General features: G+C 36.0%; 1 protein-coding gene across 1 annotated transcript; it reads left to right on the top strand.

The window, feature by feature from the left end:
• The first annotated feature begins 2982 nt into the window (after nucleotides 1-2982).
• On the top strand, nucleotides 2983-10029 carry LOC119771481 (leucine rich adaptor protein 1-like). The gene is made up of 2 exons (XM_038267508.1): nucleotides 2983-3361; nucleotides 8798-10029. The coding sequence occupies exons 1-2, from the start codon at nucleotides 3137-3139 to the stop codon at nucleotides 9185-9187; spliced, it is 615 nt and encodes a 204-aa protein (XP_038123436.1). The 5' UTR covers nucleotides 2983-3136; the 3' UTR covers nucleotides 9188-10029.
• The last annotated feature ends 7529 nt before the right edge of the window (nucleotides 10030-17558 follow it).

Genomic DNA, 17558 nt, shown 5'->3' with positions numbered 1-17558 from the left:
TTTTCTTAAGTATCTTTCATTGTTTCATCAACTTTCTTTTCTTGATAGAATGAAAAAAACTTAATGAAATAGAAACCATGTATATAGTGTGATTACAAGTGTCAATTTGGACTTCATAGTATATATATACAGTATATATATATATATATATATATATATATATATATATATATATATATATATATACACTTTTAAAAATCAGTTTTTTTGTTTTTTTCACATATATAAGTCGCTATCATCATAAAAAAACTTTGAATAGACCTACTGTAAAGAATATAGTCAAACTGATTTTAATTTATACTTTAACTAATCGTTTTCTTTATATCCTTTAATATAAATTAGGCCAAAGTGGTCAGAGTCCTTGTGCACTTTGCAAAAGTTGCTGTTTCAGTTTTTGCAAAGACTTAGCCAATCAAATAACCTCACTGATGAATCCATACTTTAACTGATTTATTAGCAGAGCTGTCAACTCTCACCCATTGGGTGTGAGACTCACACATCTCAGTGTCCTCACACGCTCACACTTCATATCCGCAATTTTTCACTCTACATAATGACAAACATTAAAACTCAACTCCATTACACTTATTTATCTATAAAAATATCATGCTGATAAAAATCCACTAATTTAGTAATCCATTCATCCTTAAGTGGGATATAGAGAATTTAAAACATGACTTTAGCTGACAGTGACAGAGTGACCCATCTTGAGCAGCAATTATACCAAAATTGTAAAACAAATATGTAAAAATTTTATATTTAAAATTTAAAAAGTAATCTTTCATTATGCTCTATACTCCCCAATTGGAAAAGATTTAGCTTCACATGGTTTCATTTCGTAAAAAAAAAAAATTTTAAGGAACCTTTGGCTATCCAATTATTAATCGATTAAATAAAGAAATAATCGACAATTTAGTCTGTTTGCAAAATAATCATTCGTTGCAGCCATCTACATCCTCCTCGAAGGTCTGAATTGTTTAGCTGTTTTGTCAATTGTAAGAAAAACTAATCAGATAATGAGTTACATTTTTTAATCCTTCAGCCTATTACCAAATATTCATACACAGAGTAGTTTCAATTGCACTGGTTCCTGTATTAGTGCCAGTAATCCAGTAATTGCCTATTAGTTCCCCATTGTTTATTTTACTTGAACTGCATAGAATAATTAATAAACGCAGTTGTGAAATTCTTAGTTTACAGTATATTCAAGATGCAATTCTTTTAGTAGGGCCCATACTTCTCTACTTCAATTCTCTAAAAATCACCAGAATATAAAAAATGATGTATATATTTTTTTTAATGTTACACATTTTCTTATTGTTATTCAGTAACATTTACTGTTCTATCAAAAATTCCACCTTTTGCCACCTTGTTTCATTTAAATCCTCTGAATACTCAGCTGCAAATATCATCATAGCCTTTCAATCTAACCCTGACAAGGATGGCCAATCCAAAATAGTTCAAAATCTCACTCCAAGGTGAAAAGATGGCAGCCCTCTTGCATTATGAACATGAACATGAGTGCAGCATTTACCAGAGGCATAGCCAGAAATTTTTAATAAGGGTGTCCAGACAATCACAACATCCATATTTTCTAATGTAAAGACAAACTACTTTCCTTCAGCCTTTTTTAACAAATAGACGCATATATTTAAACATCCATGCTGTCTAAATTAAAGGTGTAGAGGACAAAATTCTATCAGTTTTGAGTTCTGGCACAAACATCTTATTCATTGTCATTACTAACCTACTTTTATTAATAATCATTCAGCATAAAAATGTATATTTACATGTTCTAATATCTACATTAAATGGATCACTTATTAAAGTAGTTATTTATCTCTGATTACAGTGAAGATTCCTAGATAACTTCAAGAGACATAATTTTCTCTTTGCCCCATATAAGACTAAATTTAGTTCTGAAAAGAGCATGAATTTTGTATTTATCTTTAACCTTTTAAAACCCACCGGGTTGCCAGCGACACAGACCTTAATTCAGAATGCATAAAATTCCACGGGTAAAATTTTTACCAGTAGGTGGAGCTATTGTGCGCAGCTCCAAGTTGACACCAAAAAGTTCAAAGCACCCCCCCCCCTCTGGAACTGTTATAGCTAGAGGTCTGAAATTTTCTGCATTTGTGGTTGACATGATGTAGAACAAATATAATGCAATAAAAACTGCTTTTTCTCAAGAATGTCTGTATTACTGCTGTTCCTATCATTTCCGAGAATAAAAAAAAAAAAAAAACAACAACTTTGAGCCATGTTTGAACTGATGCAGCTTGGTCTGTGTTCTAGCTCCCCAATTTTATAAATAAATTTTTATTTTTTATATATTTTATAAATGTATATATCCAGAAACTAGAGGGTGTTCGCTTTCAAATAATGCATTGCACATGTAATTTGAGCTTACAGTTCCTAAGTTATTTGCTTTTCCATGTGGGTAATAGGCGAGGAATACCCAAAATGAGGTGGATGTTAAGAGGTTAATGTTAGTATATTGATGTGCATAATTAACCACATGGTTTTTGTTGTCAGGTAATTGTTTATATATATTAAATTTAAATGTTAAATAAGTTTGAACATAACCCAATAATTGGGTATGGGTGGCCATCCCTTAGCAAAAAGTAGTTTATTCAAGTTTACTAAAAGTGCACTAATTTCATACTTAAAATCAGGCAGTGCACTTAGAGTTTACTCATTCTAAACTATTTATAATAGTAGAGTCAAGTGTACTTGATTCTGCTGTTGTTCACTTTAAAATGTCCCAATTTAGTTCGAAGAAGTAATACTTCAAGTACACTAAAGTACATTGTTCAGTATACTTTCTAAACTTATTCTTATACTTAAGTATTCTTCATAGAATTTACTTCAAGTATACTACTTTTTACTAAGGGATGGCCACCCCTGGCCCCCCATCTCGCTCCGCCCCTGGTTTACCTGGCGGGTGTCTGTGAAGGGACAGCCCTTGTTGCGATGGGAGTGTCCTCAGGGAGCATGCTGGTGTTGAACTGTCCTCCTACTGGTCACAGGCTTCAATGGGAGGTCTGCTGCTGTGGCATCAGATCAAACTCGAGCTGTTTTTCCACACTCAGAGCTCCACCAACGATCCTCTGCGGTTCCGCTGAGAGCGACGATGGACGAGGAGCGAAGCGACTCTCCGGATCTGACGGACATAGAGACCAAGTTGGGGCGCAAAGTTCCGGACGGTCTTGTTCGTTCTCTAGCGGGGGGGACTCACAGCGACAGGCATGAGCACGAAGAGTCTGCAGCTCCGCATTTAGACAACTGCAAATTCTGCGCAAACTCTGCGGACCTGAAGAGACTGCAGAGTAAAATGCTGATTTTGAAACAGGAGATGGTAGGAATGAAACTTCTTTATGTTTTTTATAAAAAAAAAAAAAAACTTCCTAAACTTCCTATGGCTCATTACATCAACTAATAACTAAGGACTCTGGATGCTATAATTTAACAGTACTTCAATTCACTTTTTCTTTAATGGTTTGTGTGTATATATATGGTGAGAAAAATTCCTCTTATTTCCTGCTGGTACAACAATGTCTAAGCGGACCTTATTCATACCCCAACACATGCCAGACTTCAACAGGATGGTGAGCCGTTTAATTAATTTAATTACTATGTTAATAACTGTGTATAGTTCATTAGACGGTTGGTAAAAATGCATTTATATAATTTGTTTCCAACTGCAAAAAGAACTTAAAAAAAAGATTTATTTGAGTATTTTATTTCTTACACTACCGCTTGGAATTATGGGTAATCTAGAGCGTAGATTGGAGTGTTGTACTTAATATGGGGCCACCCAGATAATGTTGCTTACGGGCCTGTTGTTGTGTCGTTACGCTATTGGAAAGTTCAATAAAAAAATTAAAAAAATCATTAAAATCTTATTAACATCTGTTGGTAAATGAGTTCTGAGCTATGTTATTACCTGAAATGAATAGTTATTATATTTCTGTACAGCTAATTTTGCCTTTGGTGCATTCATGCAGAAGTATAGGAGCTTTTTTCAGCCTAATGCACAGCAACAGGTAGGGGAAGGGCATTACTACTTCATGCTATCTTGTATGCTGTTTTTACTATTTATTTATATAAGTGTTTTGATAAACAACTGAGCAATACTCAACTTGACATATATCAGACATATTTCAACTTGAAATATGTCTGATAGAATGATCTATAATTTCACTAAACTCATGTCCAGAACTGCACAGCATTCTGGGGGTTGTAGGCACAGAAAATAATTTAGCCTCTAACCCAGCTTATAGCCCATCTAAATAAAGTTGGTGTTTTAGAGTAAAAGCTTATATTTAATAAATGTCCGGGTATCAGTTTTACCTTAATCTTTTTTTTTTTTACTGCCCTGGTTCATTTTTTTAAGTTTAAAAAAACATATATAAATTAATATCAACTGATATGAAAGGCTTGTCCTGTCATTTTTTCCCCCTCTCATTACTTGTATTTCATGTTAACTGTAACTAATAGTGTGAAATAGTAATTTGAAAATTGATTTGCCTAAAAAAATTGCATTTTTCTAAATTGCAACTATATTGCAAATGAAACTAATTGCCCACTCCTCCTGATTCCTACACTATTATCCACTTACAAGGAGGTGAACATTATAACTGTCAGCAGTTCTGTTATGATCATTTGTTCTCCTACGGCTTCTTTAATGATTATGCTACTAGTTGCAATGCCCCCTTTAGGAGTTCCCTGCTAGGAATTCCCAGCATATTAACAAAACTCATGATGTTTCATGAGTGGAACTTTTGAAACTAACCAAATAGTTAGTTTTCAGGCACCTATACACCCAATATAATCAAATTTGCTTTGGAAGTTAGTGGTTAGTTAGCACGCACAAGGTTAATCTTTGGTCAAAACCTAAAAAAAAAATAAAAAAATAAAGTGTAGATCTTAATTACAGGTTTGGACATGAATCTTAATTTTAATTATCCAAACTAAGGGTCTTGTTTCAAGAGCTTCCCCTCAGTGCAGTAATAATACAAGCTTTTACCTCAATAAGAGGATTATTACAAGTCATTGAGATTAAGTTTAGTGTCCTAACTGGGTTGTTTAATTTGTTGAAGGTTTCATGCCAGTAAATAAAAGGTGGTAGATATGAACCTGGTTTATAGGTAGCATCACGTAGTCATAAGAATGACCAATTAATTAAATGCTTAGATGTCTTAATTGCAGACAAAAACAGTGATGCTGTAAAAACTAAAGAAATTTCAGCAGGTGGTTATTCTATATTTTTGCTTTGGTTTTTACATAAAAAATGTTAAATGTCACCGGCAACCTTACTATATCCACTGTCAATATGTTGTACTATTTTTGCAATCCTTCAATTAGACACCTAATTACTTGTTTTTTTTGTACTGTAAAAACCTCATGCTGTGGAGTAAAGTATCTTTATGTGCTGTTCATTTAACATGTAAGCTTTGGCAGACAGCTGAGCTGACTCCTGTTTTGAATGACTAAGGTCACTAAAGGTATTAGGATTCCGGAGCAGATGGTCTGGCTGACCGGGTTTTTACTCAGTGAAGCATGCAGATATAATGGCCAGTGGACTGATGAAGCGTAACAGGGGTTGATTGATTTATTATGATGTCACGCACAAAATTAGATTTGCAATTAACTCAATTGGCTTTTTCCATATTACAGACCCTTAAAAAACGTCCAGTAATCATTGCCATGTAAATAAATAAACCAATGGATTTAGAAACAGCTGAAGCTAAAATATGCGATTATATTTTTGTACGTAAAACAGACGTTTAATGAAAACCTTCCACAGTTTTTCCCAGAACAGAGAAAGGGTTGTCACACCAAACCAGCTGCCTCATCGTCGGCAGGATGTAACAGCTGCCCAGTTGTCGTTTATTCATGCAGGCCGATTGTCAACCACAGATGGGGGAATCCCTCTTTAAGACTGCAAAAAAAAAGGCTGTCCACTTCCACCCACACTGAGTGGCACGGTTTTTTAAACCACAGAGTTCAATCAATGGATGCTCTGTGTACTGTGGCCATCTCATTCATTATTATGGGTGGAAACTGTCAACAGTCAGTGCCACACAGTTAGGACGGCATTGTAGAGCCCAATAGTCTAAACAAAATAGCATTGTTTGTTCCAACCATGACCTGAGAATGCTAACAGTCATCAGGAAATAAAGAAAAATCTGCCACAAACTTTGTCTGCTTCCTACAAAGTCTAATCTGACCTCTGTAACGTGATCCTGTCTTTGCTTAGTAATCGTTAAGATGATGATTTTTACTTTGTTCCTCCTCTTCCTTTCTTATTAAAAATAGATCAGAAACCTTAGGATATTGCCTAAAAACTTTCAGATACTGCATCTAGTTTCATTGTGCTTAAATTGACATTACTTATGCCTTTTAGTGCCCATCTATGTTGTTTTTTGTTATTATCAACATCATTATTATCACCGTATTTTCCAGACTAAAAGCCGTGCCTGCTAAATTTTTTAATAAGCTGCACCCGGGCTAAAAGCCGCTGATATCTACTGAACTGCTGAACTGTCTCTCACCAAACCTTCAGGGGGAGCTCTACATATATGCTAGCTTTTTAGCTTGTTGGCTCGCAGCAGTAAGAGCTTCTATTGAAAGTAGGGTTGTCCCGATACTAACATTTTCAACTCGATACAGATACTTAGGAAAATATTCGATACTCGATACCACAAAGATAAAAACAAAGACCCCAAAAATTTAACAAAAATATTTTTACTAATAAATAAAATACAAAAAATAAATACAATAAACAATATTTTGAGGTTGTATGCTGTGCACAATATCAAGCAAGCTTGATAAAAAAAATTAACTAAAGTGTTCCTCCCTTGTCTCTGCTTTACACACATAACAATGACACTAGCCAAACCAGTGAGCAAACAAAAATAAATGTTATATATATTCTAAGCAGCTGCATCTATTCCAAAAAACTCTGAAACTGAAAAATGCACAAAATTATTCAATCACACAGTGTTCAGAAATTACATTGCCCTGTATTCTGCACTCTAGATGAATGACTGTTTAGGTGCCACTGGGGGTAGCACTGGCCTAAATTTGCTTTTATTTTCATAGCTTCTGGGGTTTTGGCATCATATTTCCGTTGTTTGTCAAACATAGATAGAGTCGGCTGTGTTTGATGGTGTTTGGACGCAGGTCTACTTCTCTCTGCTTCATTCTGTAACTCCAAGAGCACTTTTCAGTCACCAACATTTATGTAAATTTATTAATTGACAATTAACTTAAGATGGGCATACTACGTGCCTGATTTATTTACGTAGTTTATGATCTTTAACATGACGTAAGTCTTGAATTGCTAGCTGTGGCTGGTATCGATACTTTTGAAAAAGAGTATTGTATTCGGACACCTTTTTAATAAACTTTAACTTTCCCCTCTGGTGGTTAGGAAAAATCCACTGAAAAGCAGCGCCTTCTTATAAGCTGCATGGTTCAAAGCGCAGGGGGAAAAGCAGGGGCTTATAGTCCGAAAATACGGTAATATTTTTATGAAAAAAGACATATAGCTTTCAGCTATTCCCATATAATTATAATTAAAGAGATTTCAAAATGGATGCATTTGATAAACAATACTGTTAACTTTTCAAATTCATTTTGCCAATTGATTAGTTTGTCGATTATAAAATAATCAGATAGCAATGGGTTCCATTGGGGAAGATTTTTTTTTACAGAATTTTAAATCAGGTGAAACTAAAACCTTTGTACTTTTTTTTGGTAATTTTATTATCTTATTTTTTTTACAAAGCTTTATTGAAAACTTACAATTAAACTTACTTATAGCGGTCACATTTATTTGGTAGAATGAAGGCCCCACCAAAAAGATTAGATTACAGAAAAAAAATTGGAATAAAGCATGAAGACATGCTGTGTGACAGTAGTTCAAGTTTTGTTGAATAGCCGTAAAAAAAATATATCATACGTTCGCACTCAGTGCATTAACATTTTTTTATTATTTTTTCTTCCTATTTTCCATTTCACTTTCTGATCTCGGTTCCTGCTGGCACGCTATTGCGAAATCCGATTATGGCTCCTGATCAAACCAAATAACCTTCTGCTCAAAGATATCATTTACAGGTGTTATAAAAGCACATTTACTTTCAGCACACTGAGTACAGGACAAATAATCACTTTAATTTCTGGTACAAGGAGCACATTTGAATATATGGGATCAAATGTAAATGGGGTTATTAACTTTTTTTACGCTTTTTCTTTCACATCCTTCATTACAATGTCACTAATGCTCTTTGTTAGCTTTAGCATAGCAAGAACAAGCATCGAGTGTATCCATTTAACAGGAAATTAATTTTTGTGTTTATAATTTGCATTAAAAATACTTAAAAACCAAATATTCCAACCAAGGAATTCTTCGGGTATTAAATATATCAAATTGATATTTGGATAAACATGTATTCATTTATTTATTATACACATTGTACTGGTCTGACCTGCCGATTCCGATTTTTTAACATTCATATACTGAAACATGCATTAATTGGCAACAAGAACCCACAGTTCAGCCATTGTCAGATCAAATCTTATAAATCAGATGTCTGTAACCTTCAATTAGATTTTTCTAAACTAAAAAAAAAAAAAATGAAGTAATATGTTGCCTGATGTGTTTATATTGTGAACGTGCTGGACATGCTAGCTTCAGTATATCTTAAATCTACAGTTTTAAAATTGGTTGTTTTTTTTTTAATATGCAACTGGAGCTCATTAGTAGTTTTTTTCTTTTGCCATTTAGGCAAACCTGCGAGCCATCGACGTGAAGCTCATGCAGCAGCTGATGACGATCAACGAGGGCATCGAGTCCATCCGATGGATGATGGAGGACAAGGGGGATATAACCAGCCAGGATGGCAGCTTGTCGGGCAGCTTGTACAGCCTCTCAGACAGCCAGGATGGCTCCTTCCTGCGGGGCAGCTATAACAGCCTGAATGACGGAAACAGCGACGGGTTGGACGGCCTCTCTGTGGGAAGTTACCTGGACACTCTGGCAGAGGACCTACCTGGGGACTCCTCGCCAACGGACCTGGATCATTTAATGGATAAAGCTGTCATCTCTAGTGACTCCTTCACTAAAGCCCCTTTGAAACTGAGGGTGGAATCCGATGAATACTACTGCTTTAGATAACAGTAATAAGCTATAAAAATTGGTTCATAAGACTACTGAGATATTTGATGTACCCAACTCATCTGTCCCCAGTGTTTGATTTTTCCCAGATTTTAGACGACGCATAGATGTCTGGGAATGTTACATTTTCCCTTGACACTCTCCTGAAGTGGATTACCAAAACCTCAAATACTTTTTACCAAATGTCACTAGATGCAAGAGAAATCCTCTCTGTAGCAATGACTGTAATATTTTAACATGTTTAAAGTAAAGGAAAAGATACTTGGCTATGATTTATGCTTTATATTTATTGTTAAATGACCCCACATGTCTGTGGTTTTCATTCAAAGACAGGTTGGATAAAAAGTTGGACCAACAGCTGAGCAGCAGATTTTCCTCTCCTTCTAAGGAAAACTCCACTCTGCTGTGTTAGTCACAATCAGCTGATCTGGAAAAAAAGAAGTGCATTGGGGTTTTAGCAACCATTTGGAATGCTAGACATTTTATGCTGAAGATTTGAACTTCAGATGGAAATGAGTTAAGTTTTAAGCATCACAGCAAGTGCAATTATTTTTTATGCCAAACATTGCATCTACACCTGATGTTAAACTGTTTTGTTTTTAACTGAGTAGAATTTCTTTCGCTTTTTGCCTCCAGTGGGCATTACTGGTAGCTTCAGCATGTGGTTTTATTCAAAGCTCGACTGAAGACCAAAGAAAAGGGACTGTCTCAGAGGTCATTTACACCTAAGGCTAAACTGCTTTGGAACTCCAGATGGGAGATCAGTTTTCAGCAGGTGTATGTAAAACGCACGCTCGCTTCGAGCTTTTTCATTGTCTCAGCTAAAGGGGATTTTCTGTAAATTGTTTTTTTTTTTTTTTACATTTTTCCTTTTATTGGTGTCTGCTTTTGAAGCCAGAACTTTTTTTTATTATTCAATGTTAACTTTGTTGAAAAAAAATAAAATAATATATTGTGAATTTTCCTGCTTTGCTTTATACTTTCATCTAATTCAGAAACAATTGGTTCATTCAAAAACATCCCTGCGGCAAAGTATTACTTCTTTTTTTCACACTAAAACATTTAGATGATGATAAAAAATGTATTATTAGATAATAATACCATACATAAAAACTAAATTGTCTGAATTTCTTTTATTAAAGGTTAAAGAGCTGAGGTTTGAACCAAAATATGTTTTACAATAAGCAGTAAACTAAAATTAAACAAAAAAACAACACATCCTGTCTTGATCCAATACAAAACAGAACCAAACACAGTGTGATGGTGTTGGCTGCTTTATGATCCTGACAACTTGCTACACCTAAAGGAATCGTAAATTCTACTCTACCTGGTCAACCTCTAAACAGCTCTAAAAAAAAAAATAAACAAATTAGCTCTTTATTGTACCGTACTTAAAGACAAAACCAAACAGTTCTCAGCTCCTTGTTTTTAAAAAAAAAGATGTACATCGCACAGAGTTTGCTGCATGTTAGCAGAAGCTCAACTCTTATGTATCTAATTTGGGTATAAACCATCCTAAGCAAAATGAGAAAGGAATTTATGCAGGCTTGGACTTGAAATGCCAACCATGCATTATCTCTGATGGTATTTTTATCTGGTAGTCAGTGTGATTTGTTCCTTATCTTTTCTGGGATAATTTGAGTTCCAGACGGAGAACCCAGGACAAGGACAAGTCATTATTTGAAATATGAGAACCTAGACTCCCTGGCTTGGCAGTGTATATTGAGGTAGTTCTTAGAAAAGGAGCATGTAGCCTTTGTTTTTTATTTGTCATAAGAAACATTTGTATTATTGCTGTTAGTTTAATTTTTAATTTTCAGTCATCTTATGTTAAATACTCTTCACAAAAAGAAAAATAATTGCTTGTAAACACTCTAAGTTTTGCCTTTGGTCCAGAAGGATATAATCACTTTATACTGGAGCATTAAACAGACTTGTAACATTGTCTTCGTCCATGAGCAAAGCTGGTTCATTTGGTTTTATGCTTCTTTTCCTTATCACTGCCTCCCAGGGCTTTGACTAGCTTAAGCTCTCAGTCAGACTGACCCGGGCCAATAAACCCAAAAGAGCTCCGTGAACGGCTGTGTGACCTCCTTGTCAGCACTTCAATTAAAAACACAAAAAAGCTGCTCTGAACTTGCCCGAATGTCATGTCCAAACAAATGCAGCTATGCACCGTCTGACTAATATCCCTTAGTGGAAAGAAAAATAAAGCCGAGAATACAAGCAACCAGTGGCCGTGAAATAATTGAACTTTCATAACCGGTTCTGTCAGTCAATCCCTTAATAGGTTTGAGTCTTACATGATGGAATAAACATGAGCAGAGAGTGACCTTTTGAGCCTTTTAACAACACTTTATGTGTGCATCTACTTTATGATAGACCAATACAAAAGGGAAAAAAACTAGTTATTGTTTTGACGATATGCCAGGATTGCCAAAACACCATGACATCCTTGAGTAATGTGCTGTGTGGTGCAAAGTAGAGAAACCCTTTATTACTGTATATCCTTGTTTCCAAGAACTTATCGCCCTGAGCAACAGCTCTCCAGGCTTTATCAGGGTCACTCAGAGTTTTTCTTTGAACATTTGGGAGAGACTCTGGTCTATCTTTGTATTTAATGCTTGAAAGAGTTGTGGAGGAGTGTCAAGTGGTTTACCAAACATATAAACCAGTTTCTCACAGAATTTTAAGATTAAAGGCATGGAAATAGAAATAATGACAAAGTAAAAAGTAAACAGTTGCACAAAGAAAGCTTTTAAAGGGGCCTTAGAATGATCATATAGGGTATTTTGTGCTGGTCCTTAAGGTCTCTGAATAGGGTGTGTAACATTGGTTGGGCTGAAAATTGCATATTTGCTGTTCTATGAGCCCTAATGCAAGCCTGGTTAAAAACCCCAGAATGAAACAACAGGTTTTCTTCCTTTTATGGTTTGCTCAGGATTATTTAGATGAGCTGATTGGTTGATTTAGAATGAGCAAACCTGCTATGCTAAGACGCATCATAGCAACAAGTGCAGCATGTAGTCGAAACAGGGAGCCAACGGGGGACGGAGCGAACCCGTGACAGTAGCTTGGACACCGGCGACCCCGTGGTTCCCCCTGTCTGCCTTACCTGGCAGGCGGGTTTGGTTGCTCTGTCCCTTTGAAAACTATTTGTCTATAACCTGTCAAGCGAAATATTGAGGAATACAGATGTCTTTTGTGCAGTCTGTTGAGTTAATAAACTGAATACATGCATATTTAGGTCATCTAACATCTAAAAATTCAAGTTGCTATACAGGTGCTGGTCATAAAATTAGAATATCATGAAAAAGTAGATTGATTTCAGTAATTCCATTTAAAAAGTGAAACTTGTATATTATATTCATACATTACATACAAACTCATATATTTCAGATGTTTATTTTGTTTAATTTTGATGATTACAAATGACAACAAATGAAAATCTCAAATTCGTCATATCAGAAAATTAGAATATTACTGAAGACCAATAAAAACAAAGGATTTATAGAAATGTTGGCCAACTGAAAAGTATGAACATGAAAAGTATGAGCATGTACAGCACTCAGTATTTAGTTGGGCCTCCTTTGGCCTGTATTACTGCAGCAATGCGGCGTGGCATGGAGTCGATCAGTCTGTGGCACTGCTCAGGCGTTATGATAGCCCAGGTTGCTCTAATAGTGGCTTTTAGCTCTTCTGAATAGTTGGGTCTGGTGTATTGCATCTTCTTCTTCACAATACCCCATAGATTTTCTATGGGGTTAAGGTCAGGAGAGTTTGCTGGCCAATTAAGAACAGGGATACCATGGTCCTTCAACCAGGTACTGGTAGCTTTGGCACTGTGTGCAGGTGCCAAGTCCTGTTGGAAAAGGAAATCTGCATCTCCAAAAAGTTGGTCAGCTGCAGGAAGCATGAAGTGCTCTAAAACTTCCTGGTATGTGGCTGCGTTTACCCTGGACCTCAGAAAACACAATGGACCAACACCAGCAGATGACATGGCACCCCAAACCATCACTGACTGGGGAAACTTTACACTGGACTTCAAGCAACGTGGATGAAGTGCCTCTCTTCTTTTCCTCCAGACTCTGGGACCTTGATTTCCAAAGGAAATGCAAAATTTACTTTCATCAGAGAACATGACTTTGGACCACTCACCAGCAGTCCAGTCCTGTTTCTCTTTAGACGCTTCTGACGCTGTCTGTGGTTCAAGAGTGGCTTGACACAAGGAATGCGACAGCAGAAACCCATGTCTTTCATACGTCTGTGTGTGGTGGTTCTTGAAGCACTCACTCCAGCTGCAGTCCACTCTTTGTGAATCTCCCCCACATTTTTGAGGGGGTTTTGTTTCACAATCCTCTCCAGGGTGCGGTTATCTCTCTTGCTTGTACACTTTTTTCGACCACATCTTTTCCTTCCCTTCGCCTCTCTATTAATGTGCTTGGACACTGAGCTCTGTGAACAGCCAGCCTCTTTAGCGATGACCTTTTGTGTCTTGCCCTCCTTGTGCAAGGTGTCGATGGTCGTCTTTTGGACAACTGTCAAGTCAGCAGTCTTCCCCATGATTGTGTAGCCTATAGAACTAGACTGAAAGACCATTTAAAGGCTTTTGCAGGTGGTTTGAGTTAATTAGCTGATTAGAGTGTGGCACCAGGGGCCATCAATTTTGAACCTTTTCACAATATTCTAATTTTCTGATATGATGAAATTGAGATTTTCATTTGTTGTCATTTGTAATCATCAAAATTAAACAAAATAAACATCTGAAATATATGAGTTTGTATGTAATGTATGAATATAATATACAAGTTTCACTTTTTAAATGGAATTACTGAAATCAATCTACTTTTTCATGATATTCTAATTTTATGACCAGCACCTGTAGATTATCATATTTCCAGCCAGTCTGGCTGAACTTGTCAGGATTTTGAGCTGCTAGAAAACCTCCCCTCCAGTCAACCAGATTTTTTCACCAAAACTTTTTATTTATTTTTTATTTATTTCAAGTCTTCATCATTGTGATGATGTGTCCAGGAAGGGACTGAATATGAGTTTTTGACCACTTGTTTTTGCTTGGAGACCATAAACCATAGTTAGTTACTTTGTCTAATTCCAGCTCTATAGTACAGTATTTGTCTTTTAGGGTTTTGACAAAATTGTTTAAAACAAATCATAAAAATGTCAGACTGGATGTTGACAAGGTACAGTAGCAGACATTCAAAATGGCCCTTCCCAGTCAAATGCCAGCCAAATGCCAGCCCACTTCCCTGCAAGTCCCAGCAATATCCCTGCCAACTTCAAGGAACTGGGCGTGCATATTTCTTTAGCTGACTGTACTCTTTCAGTGAATTACAGGGTCTGACCAGGGGAAGGCACCTCTTTTTAGATGGTAATGTCCACAAATTATGACAGAAAGAATATTTTAGTACAAAGACTGATGTTTAAAAAGGAATTGTAGAGGACCAGTCAAGGACCAGCCAAGTGCCCATCAACGAAAGTGGGGAAATTCTAAATGGTTACTACTGCACATGTTGACAAGCCACAAAACATCATATCCTACAGTATCCTAGGGACAGATGAGACAAAAATTTAACTTTTTCCTGGTTGACATTTACCTTTTGTATCTTTGCTTGTTTCTGTATGTCTGCTTTGTTCTCCTTGAACTGCAGTCGGCCTCGGCAGATGGCCACTCACACTGAGCCTGGTTCTGCTGGTGGTTTCTTCCTGTTAAAAAGGAGTCTTTCCTCTCCACTGTCACTACAAGCAGGTGTGAGGGATTGCCTTCGAGTCAATAAGTCGATGCAATCAACTGATTTTCCTTAGGTAGAACACTTTGAACCAATCTGACTGTATGATCTAGTTGAATTGCCTCTGTAAAGTTCCTTGAGATGACATGTGTTGTGAATTGACACTACCGGTATATAAATAAACTGAATTGAACTGAATTGAATATTCGCATTATGCTATTTTTCTATTGTTCTGTAATAAAGTTATAGGCCATCCTTTTCAGAATATTGTCAGGAAAAAAAAAACTTTAAATCCAATTATCCTTCTCTTTCCACTTTACAATTGCATTTAACATTGTGGTGGTCTGTCATATCAAACCATTGTGGAGGTTTGTGGTTGCAATCTGACACAATGTGAAAAAGTTCAGAACTTTTGCAAACTGCTGTAAACCCTTTTTTTCTTAGAACAGTCTGTCAACAGGCTCTGAGGTAGAAAATAATCACACAAGCTAAAGGCATTCAACAGAAATCTGTAAAAAAAAAAAAAAAAAAAAACACCCTACCTCAATTGAAATAACTGTTTAGTGTGTTTATTCCAAACAACTAAAGCTCTTTCTTCTTTGTTATCAGCAGTCATAGTCACTCCAGTCTGTGGTTCATTGACATCTAGGCTGTGTGTAGAGCAAACAAGGAGAAATCAACTCAAATGTCCTCAGTTCAGAAGCATGAGCACAAAACAATGATTTATATATTCCCTTGGTTAATCCTGCTCATTCGCTTCAGCACCGGTAATTACACAGTTGTACAATCCAGGCTGTGGCTTCCAGAGGAGATCTATTCGCAAATTAGTCACAGAGGTTGGACCTGTGCCACATGATGAAGCGAAACGGATACTGTTTTGTATCGGAGAAACTGTCACCAGGCTACCAAATGAGGATATGGGATATGGGTTATTGGAGTGGGGTTTTTACGTGGGAGATCAAACGAGCTGGAGACAAAGTGGACCCCTCAGACAGGAAGCCATGAATACAGAATATACTAACTTTGAAATTGCCTCATTCTGTTTTAATTAGCTTCTCTCTCTCTAAAATGTTGTGGTTCATTTCAGCTTTGTTTGCTTTTTCAACAAGTTTAAATTAACATGGGATTCCAACAAACATATCTGATATATTCTAGGTTTTGTACAAAGTATTTTGGAGTGGATAATGAATCATTGTGATGCTAGTGTTGTATAGGTGGTAAATATTTGAAATGATATAGAATATTAGATGATTTTCATCTTCTTTTTACATTTACAGGCCAGATGAGCTTCTTCGTTTTATGAAAAAAGCTTATGAAGACAACCTAAAGAGAATATCTGATTTTATCCAGTAATAATACTTGAATGTACACAAAGGCTTGCCTAAACATAAGGCCCAATACATTAAATATTCAGAGATGCTGATAGCATTTCTTCTTAGGAATAGCAGATAGCTTTCAATAAATTATTGCATAAGGGGAAGTTCTACACTTTCCCAACAGCAAAACATTCATACTAAGAAGACGATCTTCAGAGAGCAGTTGTTGGCCTGCTTCCAAGCTGTGAATCAGTGAGGCACTTCTAGAGAAGCTCATTAAACGCTGCTGTGTTTGGGAACCAGTGGATTTAGATGTAGACAGGGACACTTGAAACAATCTGTGCTTGTGAAAACTGCAAAAGGTTAAGTCTGCTGTTTTGACTTTTTTTAAGACTTGGCAGGAATTTAGAGAACCCCCATGGAGGATCCTCTTGTAAACAATGTAGGAAGCATCTGAGAAGTTCAATTCAGCTTTGCTTGACTTCTTCTTATTATTATTATTTTCATTTGGATTTAAAGTGCATATATGAATCAAAATTGACTTTTTTCAGCTTCTAACTATGTAAGTATGCCATTCATCAAAATCAAGCTCAAAGTAGTATTTTGATTCATTCATGTTTGTTTGATTATTTCCCATGAATTATGTTCATAAAAAAGCAGGGGCTCCTTTTTTTCATGAAAAATGCTTGGCTAAGACAGGTCTACAAAAAACTGACACTACCTGTCCCCTCCAGGTTTGCCACCTCCTATCAGTGAGAAGTGATTTGGGGGAGAGCACAATCATTTCTGCTCATGGTGAACACAAAGAATCTCTTTCTACATTTCTTCAATCTGAACAACTGAGGTGTTGAAGTAATATTGTTTATTACTCAATTAGAAGTATAAATCCCACTCTTTAAAAAAATACTTTTGCAGAGCTTAGAGTATTAACTTAAGCTTTTCACTTAAGTAAAAGTGTAAAAGTATTTTTCAAAACTACTTAAATTATAAAAGTAAAAGAAATGCATCAAAAAAATGTTAAAGACAGATGCTTTAAGCCTCATATGGGTTGCTGCACAACTGTATGAAAGGAACATTTTTCTACAATACTGGATGACAACTTCCTCATACTGAATTTTCTTAGTTTTACTACAAATGGTAACAGTGTTAAATTTAACTTTGTATCATCTTGAACAACTATTTGTTTTGGTGCAGTCCAACTAAAAAGAAATTAACTGTCTGGATTAAACTGATCATTTTAATGGATTTTATTTTTGACTGGGAAATGTTCAAAGCGCCAGCAACCTATGACAATAAGATTACAGTAAT

This window comes from Cyprinodon tularosa, unplaced genomic scaffold, assembly GCF_016077235.1.
Source record: "Cyprinodon tularosa strain WSP-4 unplaced genomic scaffold, ASM1607723v1 ctg674, whole genome shotgun sequence".
In the NCBI taxonomy this organism is placed as follows: Eukaryota; Metazoa; Chordata; class Actinopteri; order Cyprinodontiformes; family Cyprinodontidae; genus Cyprinodon; species Cyprinodon tularosa.
This window is presented reverse-complemented; position numbering and strand designations above follow the sequence as displayed.

Excerpts from the sequence above, each read along its gene's own strand:
- LOC119771481 (XM_038267508.1), top strand. The coding sequence starts at position 3,137 with ATGGACGAGGAGCGAAGCGACTCTCCGGATCTGACGGACATAGAGACC. Across the intron at positions 3,362-8,797 it reads TGATTTTGAAACAGGAGATG|GCAAACCTGCGAGCCATCGA; the intron begins GTAGGAATGAAA and ends TTTGCCATTTAG.